At 40.3% G+C, this 13,058-nt stretch overlaps 1 protein-coding gene across 1 annotated transcript; it reads left to right on the top strand.

Annotated features, from left to right (window-relative positions):
- Positions 1-1,533: 1,533 nt before the first annotated feature.
- On the top strand, positions 1,534-12,915 carry LOC117302210 (dnaJ homolog subfamily C member 11-like). Its single transcript, XM_033786031.1, has 15 exons — positions 1,534-1,608; positions 2,440-2,569; positions 3,596-3,768; positions 4,305-4,375; positions 4,915-5,089; positions 5,804-5,871; positions 6,898-6,965; positions 7,140-7,264; positions 7,658-7,740; positions 8,419-8,535; positions 9,081-9,236; positions 9,804-9,873; positions 10,596-10,823; positions 11,970-12,099; positions 12,209-12,915. The coding sequence occupies exons 1-15, from the start codon at positions 1,534-1,536 to the stop codon at positions 12,229-12,231; spliced, it is 1,692 nt and encodes a 563-aa protein (XP_033641922.1). The 3' UTR covers positions 12,232-12,915.
- The last annotated feature ends 143 nt before the right edge of the window (positions 12,916-13,058 follow it).

The raw sequence follows: 13,058 nt of genomic DNA, 5'->3' as shown, positions 1-13,058 counted from the left end.
GAAAATGTTGGCTCCGATCCGAGTGTTGTTCATTTGGATGGGAATGACTGCTGCATACATGGGGTTGGTGAGTTAGGAATGCTTATTATGAAGTTTTGATAATACGAAACTTAGCTGGAAACCACTACAAATTAGAAGGAAAGGTAGAAGGCTAGCCATGTTCTACACTAACCTGTCAATAACTTAGTTGAAATCCCTCTTCGACTTTGCACAACATTCAACTCGACCCTCCCCGAAAACACAATCTTCAATTCCATCAACTTCGTCACACAACCAAAATCTGCGGCAGTAGTTTTTTTTCTGGCCACCATCAAGCACTGGACTGCCTTGTAACCTGTAGTGTGATTTCCAGCACTCATTGGACATCTTCAAAGACACTCTCTCTAAGCACTTCAAAAATTAAGCCATCCCCATCCACACAATGCGTGGAGCTGGTGTGATGTGTCCTAGGACATTTTTTTTTTTTGCCGGCTCAACTATAGACCATGTGACACTTGTACATTCTTTGAGTATTCTGGCAGGCAAGATACTACACTGGTCCTATGGGAAAGTTGACATTCTGTGTCATAATTTCCACATAAAACCAAAAGTTGTGAAAGTAAAAGCTGGACAAGTTTTGAGATGTGCCCCTTTCATCATATCAAAAGTTGATAAGAATTAGACAGCGCAATCTCCATATTAATAATAGATTTGATGTTTTCTTCCATTGAGCTGTGTACAAATCGTGCCTGCAGGAAGTCCAGGCTCTGTGATTGTTTTGTAAACATGTGATGTCACGGTCACATCGTCTATACACATACATGTACATGTATACATAATGAATAGGGTAGATGGCCTTAGCTTTCGATCCAATCCGGACCTTCTTCAGAGGCATAAAACAAGTACAATCAAATACATATCCATTTATAGAAATAGAGAGGGGGAAAGGGATTAAGGAAAGGATCCAGAAAGAAGCGGGAAAATAACAGCCAATCAAAGTTTCTATTTCAGAAACAATATTGGTGGCTATGAACCAGTAGGAGTGAAGTGGCGAGGACAAAGGATGTTTAGAATGAAAGGAAGGGTTACTGGACCATAAAAGTGGTAAATGTATTGTTCGACAACAATGCAGGGGGACATGAAAGGGTAGGATTAGAGAGCAAGTTGCATCATGATGCAACTAACAATGGTCAATTAATAAGAATAGCAAGATCAAAGGTATGATGATTTTAAAAATAGGTATGAGGGACCTGTGGAAAAAAAAAAAAAAAAACATCAGATAGTTACAGTGATGAATTTATAAAAACAACTTTAAACTAGGTTTATTTATACTTTATGTACAGAATATATACAACATATAAGTTCTTAGGCAGAAGTGAAGTGGAGGGTAATGTACATGTATATAGATACAGATTGATCATGCAGCCACTCCCCAGCCACTCCCCAGAATCCGGCGAGGGAAGAAAACTTTTTGACGAACCAGACGACTCACCAAATGAGAACGATGAGGGCAGCCTACAGTTCATCCAATCTCGATCTCTAACTCAAAGCAAAATGGCTGCGCCCACGGTGGAGGAGAGTTCGACAATTTCTGATGATTTCTATGCAATTTTGAACACCAGAAAAGAGGTAAAAATGTTTAAATGTAGAGGTTGTGTAATCCATGTGTCTGTGCTGTTATCAAAGTAATTTTGAATTCTTGATATAATTTAACATTGTGTAAAATCAGCTGACAATATTTCTATGTTCAATGGTTTTTTTCTGGATAACATTTTCATGATTGTGTAAAATCAGCTGCCAAAATAAGGCATATCTGCACACTATTCCGTGAGGGAATAGTTTCCGAATGGCGCCACCACTTTTTCATGCGATATGATTATATGAAATAATATAATAGTATCTAGTTTACCTCAACATGCTCAATCAATTCATCAATATCAATAAGATCCCTTTTTTGTTAAAATGAGTGAAAAAGTCACAAAAAAGTGGTGGCACTATTAAAAAAGCATAAGCTTACGGAAAGTTATCCGCATATAATATGGACGCTGTCACTAACGCCCTGCAAAAGGGGGGGGGGGGGTAGGCAAACAGTGGATGTTTTATTTTTTAACGATAATGGCAATGGTATTCATCCATTTGGATTGGACCAGTTATATTGGGCTAGACACAAACATTCTAACTTACGTGTACAAATCTGATCTTCAATAAGTAATATTGAATTGATTCGGAAGACTTGCAACAAATTACAAGAAGATCCAAAAATCAGGCCTGGATTGTCAGATTTAAAGGGGCAAGGCCATTTCCATTTCGCAAAGGGCACTTCCATTTGAAAATCTTTTAGTGAATGGGAAACCTTTGAAAAAAAGAAAGGGCACCAAGGCCAAACCCGGGGAAAACAGAGGCTGTGACCTCTGTGGCCTGCATGTCCTCATGACCAGACTATTGTTTTCTTCATGACAGGCTACCAGTGATGAGTTGAGAACAGCGTATCGTCGCATGTGTGTCTTATATCACCCAGATAAACACCTCAATGAGAATGACAAGAGAGCTGCAGAAGCAATCTTTAACAAAGCACAACAGGCGTACCAAGGTAAATCCTAGACCAATAGTCGATGTGACCTCTGACGTCACTCGAAAACCATAACATGGGACGCGCATATTGCCGGGCAAAACTTTTGTGTTTTGGCAGCCAGCTAGAAAGTACACGCAATCTTACCATGACTACGCGTCATTTTACCCGAGCTTAACATGACGTGTACAGTTTTTTGTCAACAGAGGCGGTTTGAATGTAAACGTAGGTCACATCGTCTATAGATGAGCATTTATAAGTGTATTACACAACACGCAGGACCTACAGCTTTGAGTCCCATTCAAAGGATAAATGGTTAAAGGAACACGTTGCCTTGGATCAGACAAGTTGGTCTATAAAAAGCGTTTGAAACCGTTTGAAATGCATATTATGGTTAGAAAGATGTTTTAAAAGTAGAATATAATGATCCACACAAGTATCACTCAAAATTGCACGGTTTTCATTTTACGTCGCGAACGAACACGGTCGGCCATTTATGGGAGTCAAAAACTTGACTCCCATAAATGGCCGACCGTGTTTTTTAGTCGATGAGGTAAAAAGAAAACCACGCAACTTCAAGGCATATTTGTGTAGATCATTGTACTCTACTTTTACAACATCTTTCTAGCCATATCGATTTTATAACAAACGGTTACAAAACGCTTTTCAAAGACCAACTCGACCGATCCAAGGCAACGTGTTCCTTTAAGTGCAGGACAAGTGTCACAACCGGGAATTGAACCCACACTGCGGATCAGAATTCTGTAAGCTTGAGTCTGGTGCTGTTATCCGCTCGGCCACTTTCTTAATCTATAAAAGAAGCTGTGTTCAAAATTATAAATTTTCAGGCCTTAAGGGTTTCTCAGATTCAAATATTAGAGTGAGAAATTACCTTCTTTTCAAAAACTATTCTCACAATGAATCAACAGCTCTTTGTTGCTGGTTACCAACCTTTTTATGGTATTTTTATTTTGAGTAATTACCAAGGGTTTCCAGTGCCTTTAAGCATCCACCTGATACCTACTTTTGTTCACCTCTCTTTTTCAGTTTTAAATGATCCAAGTAAGAGGGCCATATATGATGTGTATGGAGAGAAGGGGCTGGAGGCAGAGTGGGAGGTCGTCCCAAGAACGAGAACTGCTCAAGATATCCGGGAGGAGTATGAGAGGTTATCCAAAGAGCAAGAGGAGAGGAGGATTCAACAGAGTACAAATCCAAGGGTACGATGGTGTCAATTTGATTCCTTTAGAATAATCAAGACATTAAAGTATGGTTTCCATAACAGGCTTCACAGATTTGACCCACCCTGGACCCACTACCATCCCCTGGACCCACTCTCATTACCCACCTTCTAGACCCACACTCTGGATCCACCCCTGGACCCTACCCCATGGACCCTGGACCCAACCCCTGTACCCGCCCACTGGACCAACCCTCTATACCCAACCCCTGCACCCACCATCTGGAACCACCCTCTTGACCCACCCTCTGGACCCACCCTCTTGACCCACCCTCTGGACCTACCCTTTAGACCCACCCTCTAGACCCAACCCCTGAACCTACCCCCTGGACTCGCCCCTGGATCCTTCCCCTTGGACCCATCCAGGACCCAACCCCCGTACCTACCCTCTACACCCACCCTCTGGGCCCATCCACCCCCTGGACCCACCCTCTGGGTCCAAACCTGTTCAAGCTTATTTTCTCTTTTCTGCTCAAGTTACCTGCAAGTTTTCTTTGTTGCTTTTCTTCCCTCCAGGGAGCGATAACTGTTGGAATTGATGCAACTGATTTATTTGACGTCTATGATGACTATGATGATGAATTCAGGTAATGGAATTCTTTATAGCATACATTATTACTCTTGCATCCTTTCAGACAGGCGAGCCAGAGTCCCATCTAACCAAATAGATTAGGAGCGACTCAAAATAATTGTTTTGTTTCAGGCTGGCGAGCTTAACATAACATTCACATTGGCTCAGCTCATAAAAGATCAAAGTGTCTAAAAGCAAGGCGCTCCGAACTACTGCAACAGCAGATCTTTTGACTTCTAGCGCGTCTAGTCGCTCCTAACTGTTTTAGACATCAAAACTTTTCATGTACTTAATTCAGAATTTGGTTCAGCGCGACTCTGGAGCGCCTGTCTGAAATGGGTGTTACATCCTTTGTGATTGTTACTGTGTAATGGGAAAAATGAAATTTAAAACCTCTTTTGCCTGCATTCGACTAAAAACCCAAACCAGTCACGAGTCTGCTGTCCGAGAGTGGATTTAAACCCGGGGTCCGCAGAGCCAAAAGGTAGGGCAAGATACCACAAAGCTAACTCAGTGTCCATTAAGAATAAGTGTTTGTGACATCTTTATCCCCAGTGGTCTTCCGGCCATAGAAGTCAAGAGTATGTCCATAACACAGTCCATTGATGCCCCTCTTACTACAAGTGACACGGCGGTACTGTCGGGAAATCTGTCCACGCAGAACGGCAACGGGAACGGCAGCTTCAATGTTTCCTACAGACGGATATTCTCGTATCAATCATGGGGAGAGGTAAGAGAAGCAGTTGACGGCTGGATTCCGGTTCTTACATGTATATAATAATTATTATAATAGTGATAATAGTGCCTTCTTATAATCGCTAAATTCCGTTGTTCAGTGACGCTCAAGGCGCTGAGCTCGTTCCGTAAATAGTGGCCAGCCAGCAACCAAGGTCATTACCACACAGTGAAGACCAGTTCCCCACACCGTTATTCCCATTAATAGTTCCCTTTAACAAAGAAAACTGTAATAGTTATCAGAGTTGATTACTATTATTTTGCCATTATGTTTTAGAGAAATGTTCCACTCATGTTCCATGGCCTTTTTTTAGACTGTCCAACTTTTGTGTGGCACCTCATCCTTTGAACATACTTAATTATTTGTGCATTTTTCAAGGACCAGCCTATAGACGATGTGATCTCTGACGTCACACGAAAACCATAACATGATTCGCGCGCATACCGCCGGGCAAAACCTTTGTGTTTTGGCAGCCAGCTAGAAAGTGTACGCAATCTTACTATGACTACGCAACTCTTTGCCCGGCGAAACACGACGTATATAGTGTTTTGTCAACAGAGGGCAGTTTGAATGTAAACATAGGTCACATCGTCTATACACCCCCCATAATAACCAGTCTTTGATCAATCATAAACTGTACTCCATGAGGTGGTTCGCTATATGTCATAGTTACCTTTTTACAAATCGTTGATTTATTTGTTGGTTTAGTTCCAAGCATCTGCAGGTGGTGGACCAACGCTAGCTCTGAAGTTATTCAGGAACATCAACAAGAGAACGTAAGTGGTCATTAAAGCGTGGTTATTAAAGCTGTGTCCAGTTTCTCAGAGCTGCTTAAGCAGTAAATATTGCTTAAAAGAGTTCTGCTAAGCAACGATAAGCAGGACACCAGTCACAAATGCTACATGTGAAATTGTATTTCAGCTGGTTTCCTTTGTCTAGTAAGCATAATTTTTTTGTGTCTTGCTAGTTTTTGTGCTGAAGCAGCTCTATGCAACTCGGCCTTGGAGTAAGATTTTAAGGAACATTACAGAATTGGTTTTGCTAGCAAAATAGTTGCTGGCAGTGTAAGCACTCTATGTAATCCACCATATACATAAACTGACAAACCTGTACAAGTTCGAGATCGGACGGCCATCTGGGTCACGAGGGAATAGTGAAAAATCGATTGCAAATTTTGCATTGCATCGATGCCAAAACAAACATGAATAAAATGCTCACTGAGCGATAAACTCCAAGCGCGAAATTAGATTGATTATTTCTCATCAAATATGTCATTTCAGACAGAAATATTTCAAGGGATGAATTCTACTATCACTATCATTAGACCGTGTAAGTTTTATGTAAATCTGTGATCTTCATGATTTTTGTTTCTTACCAATTCTGTAACGTTTCTTTAAGTTAAATGCCTTTTAGATGAGACAATAGAACTTCCTTTTGCAAACTGCTTAACAACCAAAAAGGACTTTTGGTAATAATCCAAAAATAGCGTGATGTTTCAACCCTTGAAGAGTCTTTCTCAAAAGCCAAATGACAACACAACAATTATGAACAGGTATTCTGGTGTAACATAAGCAGCAAAGTGGAAAGAAATGAAGAGAGAGAGAAGAAAATGCAGCCAGCACACAAAAAAAGCAAGGGATGAAAAAGGAAGAAGGACATAAGGACATGATGGGAGGGGTAAAGGGAAGGGGTTAGTGTAAAGATAAAATCAAAGATGGGACGATAGCGAAAAAATGAAATTTTATTTGCGCATGACAAAAGTGGCGTATGATGCTCAAACATTGATGTTATTATTTGGACAGGTTCGTCACATGTACAGGTACGAGCCGTCTTCTATCTGGAGGTATGATAGCCCCTGGAGTGTCTGTAGGTAAGAAATAAAGTATTCATTTTTTTCACAATCACTCTACAAATTTCATATAAAGAGTTGAGTCTACTGTGCTTAATACACATCGGTGTAAAAGTGAAAAAAAAAAATTGCTATATTCTTTCTCCCCAATGTAAAAGTAACATCTGTAATTTCTTTTTGATATCTTGTTAATAGTTGGTGGTCGTCAGCTCGACAAGCACACAATGGGTTACCTGACGTGGAGATGGGGTCTACAGTCCTCCATGACCACTATGGTAGTCAGAGATACACAGTCCACACACGCCATGTTCCAGATGCAGGTAAAGATGGCCAGAAAGATTTTCTTTTTCTTTTCTTTTTTTCTCCCCATTATTCATGCTACTTTAATGTACATGAAAAGTTTGAAGTATGAAACGGTTAGGAACGACTGGACGCGCTAGAAGTCGAAAGATCGTCTGTTGCTGGCGTTCAGAACGACCCTTGAGCGCACCTTGGTTTCAGACGTTGATCTTGTCATGAGCCGAACCAATGTATATGTTAGATTAAGTTGGCCTGTCAACCAAAATTTATTTGGGTCGACCTAGACTCGCTCCTAATGTATTTGGTTTGATGCGACTCTGGCACACCTGTCTGAAACGGGTGCAAGTTTACCCAGTCAGTTTCCCTTGCAGTTTATTAACTTGGTATGTTTTTTTTATGTGTGTATTTTGTAGCTCGGTATTCCCAATTCATTCGTGAGCACAAGCTTCACCAAAAAGTTTCCGGAGCAGGAGGGGAAGTTTACAGTCGCTGCCAAGTAAGTCTCAAAAGATGAGTGTCCTTGGTTTTGTTTACAAGATTTTCTGTGAAAGAAATTATCTCAAGGGACATAACTGCCTTCAGAATAGGTGCTTTGAGCTATAAAAATCATTTGTTATAAAATTAATATTGTCGGAAAGATGTTTTCAAAGTAGAATAAATGATTGGCACAGATATCTCTCAATATTGTGCGGTTTTGCAATGTGGGTCGTAATTTCGTGGAGTAAAACACAAGTAGTTTATGATTAACAGCTTCAGTTGTATGCCTCTATGCTTTTGATTTCTCTGTACACACTGTCACCTTCTGAATCGCCTGAGTGGGGATTCGAACCAATGTCACTGTTCCTGAAAATCAACTTCCTATGGCACTTTGCGATCTTTTTTGACAAACCTCAGTTGTGTACCTTTGTATATTGTTATTTATCTGTACACAATCCTCATGTCTAAATTGTTTGAGTCGGGATTTGAACCCAGTCCACTGTCACTGAAAACCAATCTCCCACATCTGTTGTTTCCCTAACTGCAGCTGTATGCCTTGATACATGTGATTTCTTTGTACACACTGTCACAGTCTGAAATGTCTAAAGTGGGGATTCGAACCAAAGTTCACTGTCCCTAAAAATCGCCCTTCGAGACTTCTAACAGACTTTTGTTTTTTTGTGCTTCCGTCAAACAGAGTTGGTCTTTTTGGATCCATTTTTGAATACGGGTGCGACAAGAAGATTTCGCGTCATAGTAGAGTAGCGGCTAAAGTCAGCATAGGGGTACCCTCGGGAGTCACGCTCAGGTTAAAGTAAGTTCATCACAATGTATGGATTTGTGATAACCAGCTGGCTCAGTGGATTCTTTTACTGCCTTCCACCTCTGCGGACACCGGTTCTGAACATCAGGTTTATGGGTTGTCACGGCGGAGCGGTTTAGAGTATCGAATTCAAATTCTGGTGGTTCTAGTCATCGAAGTGTGGGTTCGAATCCCGGTCATGACACGTGTTTCCTTGAGCAAGATGCTTTTCTATCATTGCCTAGTTCATTACCCAGGGGTATGAATGGGTACCTGTGAGGTTCATATATTTCTGTTTGAAAAAGCCTTTTGGAGCGCCATGGCAGCCTGGGGCTGTATACTCCCAAGGGAGCTGATGAAAGACTTCAGGAATGTTATTGGCCCAATGACCAGGGCACTAATGTAAAGTGCCTTGAAACGGTTGTTGTAAAATGCCGTACATAAGAACTAGTTAGTATCATAGTAATTGTTATCTTTTTTTTCCCCAGTTTTAAAAAAAATGTTAAAATGAGTTATTGAACCGCTCTGAATATTATTTGTGCTTGTTATTTTGACAGGTTAGGGAGGGCCAGTCAGACGTTCCTGTTTCCGATCCACCTTGCTCATGACATCTCACCACAAGCCATCTTCTACGGGACCGTGGCGCCTGTCCTTACATACTGGCTCATCAAAGCTCTGGTTGTAGATCCATTCTTGAACAGACAGAAGACAGAGTAAGTAAATGCTCCATGTGAATACAGTGTTTCTCAGCGTATGTTTGTCTTGTGTGCACATCCGGGTAATTTTAAGCTGGATAAAGATATTGACTAATAGGGAGACCGCCAATATAGGGCTGTCAAGATGAAACACAGAGCACACAAATTTCACTGCCCAAATTGGTAGCTCGGGCAAGTTTGAAACTTGTATGCAATAGTTTGAAACCTTAGCAAGTTCTCAAATTGCGTGAGGAGCTAATGTAATGGCTTCTTATTCCCCATTATGGGAATGCCCCATTACAGAAAGAGACTAAAAAGACGCACCTTTTCGTTCTGCAATTCACACCTGTTATCTCCATGTAATTCCTTTTCCAAACAGTCGACTTAATTGGATCATGCACAAACCATTAGTGCTGCTGAATGCCCCAGTCAGTAACTGCTTATCCATTACATTAAGTATACACCAAGTATTTAGATATAATGCATCCCCTCACTGAAAAGGATGTATACGTACTGAGTTTTTGTGGTCTAACTCGGATATTCTTGAATTGAGCTTTTTGATAATGCCTAATTTCTCTTCTCCAGTGAAATTGTAAAAGAACGCAACGCCAAGCAAGAACAAATGGAGCAGAAGAAGAAAGAAGCGCAAGCCGAGGTCAGTATACGACATGAGACTGATTGGTTTTTAAAATTTGGTATCATGTGGTGAATACATATACACAGTACACATTCAACCCTCCTACTGTCAGACCGTTCATATTTTAGTTTTGAATGACAAACTGTGCCAGTCTGCAATGTGATACCATGTTATGAATGCATCTAACACAGTTCACTGTCAGCCCTCCTACTGAAGACAAAGATCAAACATGTCCGCCTACAAAATGCATACAGAGATAGTTTTGTGCGTTGTGCCACCATTCATAACACCCAGTGCGATGGGAGACCTTTGAACGATAGGCAGCAACAAACTTACCCGATAAATTTCCATTGTTTACATTGGTCTGAGCATGCTCACATTACCGTGAATAATAGATTTACCTGGTAAGCCTGCCACCAACTAGAGTTCCGAAAAGTCTCATTGAATGGCATTAAAGGCACTGTGGACACTATTGGTAATTACTCAAAATACGCATAATTACTTACCTGGTAACAAGCAATGGAGAGCTGTCGAAAGTATAAATCTGTTATTCTCGATATCGAGTATTGATAATTGCTTTAATGGAATAATATTTCAAGGGAAGTCTTTCACCATTACCTCCTGTATATCTGTGAACTTTTAATTTTTGTTCTGTTCAGAAAGTGTCCAATGGCTTTAAATGGTTGATCAACTCACTGCTGATTGACGATACTAATATCTTTGTATTAACTCACACGCAGGTCTATCTAATGGAAGAGATGGTTGAACGCATCATCGCTTCCGAGCAAGCCCGGGAAGGTCTCGTCATCACCAAGGCGTGGTACGGGAAGCTGGTTGTCAGCGAGGAGTCGGCGAGTAATGGAGGATGTGGGAGTCTTGACGACTTGATGGATGGAGTGATCGATGTAACGATACCTCTACAATGTCAAGTCAAAGATTCAAAACTTATACTTACGGATGCTTCCAAGGTAATAGAATCGGGCTGGCTCAGTGATTTGCTTATTTGCATCTTGTATCTTTCTCTAATTGTTTATTTTATTGTTTCTCTTTTTGCACTTAGAGGCTTTTTGCATTAGGCGCTTTACAAATGTCTTATTATTATTATTATTATTTCTTTCAGTGGTTTCTTTTAGTGGTTTTTATCAGTGTTTCTTTCAGGGGTTTCTTGCAGCATTTTCTTTCAGTGGTTTCTTTCAGTGGTTTTCAATGGTTTATTTCAGCGGTTTCTCTCAGTGGTTTTTATCAGTGTTTCTTTCAGTGTTTCATTCAGTGGTTTCTTTCAGTGTTTATTTCAGCGGTTTCTTTCAGTGTTTCTTTCAGCAATTTCTTTCAGTGGTTTTCAATGGTTTATTTCAGCGGTTTCTCTCAGTGGGTTTTATCAGTGTTTCATTCAGTGTTTCATTCAGTGGTTTCTTTCAGTGTTTTTTCAGTGTTTATTTCAGCGGTTTCTTTCAGTGTTTCTTTCAGCAATTTCTTTCAGTGGTTTTCAATGGTTTATTTCAGCGGTTTCTCTCAGTGGTTTTTATCAGTGTTTCATTCAGTGTTTCATTCAGTGGTTTCTTTCAGTGTTTTTTCAGTGTTTATTTCAGTTGGTTATTTCAGTGCTTTCTTTCAGTGTTTAGTTCACTGGTTTCTTTAAGTATTTCTTTCAGTGGTTTCTGTCCCTGTTTATTTCGGTGGTTTGTTTGCCTGCCTTGAATCCCACCTCAGACTGGAGCCTTGCACGTGGATTGGGTTTTCAGTGTTTGAAAAAAAAAAATTCGCTCCACAGACCGATTGACCTTTAGTGTTCACAGGTTTTTTATTTCATGTTAATGTTTGGCCACACAAAGCAATGATTCTGGTCATTACCAGTTATAAAAACAGAGTCATTGTGATTCTCGCTCTTTCCAATATGCAGCAGTTCAGTTCTGGAACAGTCTTCCAGAGAGTGTGTTACAGGCTGAAACATCAGAACAATTAAAAACCCTGGTGAAAAAATATCGGTTTACTTTGTACAATCGTGGTTTTTGCCTTAACAGCGCATAGAGACCTCTTGACATGCGCTAAAAGAATAATTTATTATTATTATAAATATTACCAATGTTGTCCTCATGCTTTTTACTTTCTTACAGACTGGTCTTCCAGGGTTCTACGATCCCTGCGTTGGAGAAGACAAGAACCTCCGAGTAAACTACACCTTCCGTGGTGAACCTCATGAATGCACAATAGCAGATAGCGAGCCACTCCGAATACCCAAAAAATGTAAGATTTTAAAGTGTAAATATGAACCTACAGTTTAAACTTTCTTCTCTTGACGTTTTTCAGTGTGTGATCAAAATGTTTACTTTTATTTTGTTTGTTTTGTCAACAGCACATCATATAGATCCCAGCTGAGATGAGTTGTCCACATTAGATCCGATCAGAGACCATTCACCAACGACAGTGTAACCTGCTGCTATTCCTCTAAGGTCCCATTTTATAAATAGAACTATCACCAACAAAGTTTTTTGTTTTTTTAATTCAAGATTGGAATTTTTAGTAGGTGAAAAAAAAGTTAAAGACCCTTGTAGGTTTGACACCATAAATAAGACAGAACAGCGCCCTTCACTGAGGTCATATGAACAATTTTCATTGGCCGATAGTTGAGCGTAGCTTGTGCAGGTCTCACTGTGTGTGGTCCAGCAGACTGTTCTGCGAGTCTTTTGGATTGCAGTTGTACCCTTCAAGAATATTTCCCTTGCCCCCCCCCCCCCCCAACTTGTGGGATGCTCCCTGCTTTGGAGGGTCTGCAATACAAACAAAACAAGTCTAAAAACTTCAGTTCAAAACTTTCTTTTACTTCCTTTTTGATAAAAGAAGCTAACTGTGCAAACTATCTCTCGGGGCAGTTTTTATTTATCGCTCTTCTGCAAACCTCTAACTTTTTTATCTAATAACCCAAACAAATTAGTTTGTGGTTGGATCAAGAAGTTTTTCGAATACCAGTTTACCTCATGTTGTTGATTGTTGTAGTTTTCGAGAAAGAAGTAATTTTCAACGAATTTGATTTCGCGACCTCAGAATTAGATTATGACGTCTAAGAATCAAGCATCTGAAAGCACACTCGTGTGACAAAGGTGTTTTTTCTTTCACAGTTTTAATATCTCGCAACTTCGACCATCAATTGAGCTCAAATTTTCACAGGTTTGTTATCTTATGCATTGAGATACACCAAGTGACAA

This window comes from Asterias rubens, chromosome 18 (genome assembly GCF_902459465.1).
Source record: "Asterias rubens chromosome 18, eAstRub1.3, whole genome shotgun sequence".
Lineage (NCBI taxonomy): Eukaryota > Metazoa > Echinodermata > Asteroidea > Forcipulatida > Asteriidae > Asterias > Asterias rubens.
This window is presented reverse-complemented; position numbering and strand designations above follow the sequence as displayed.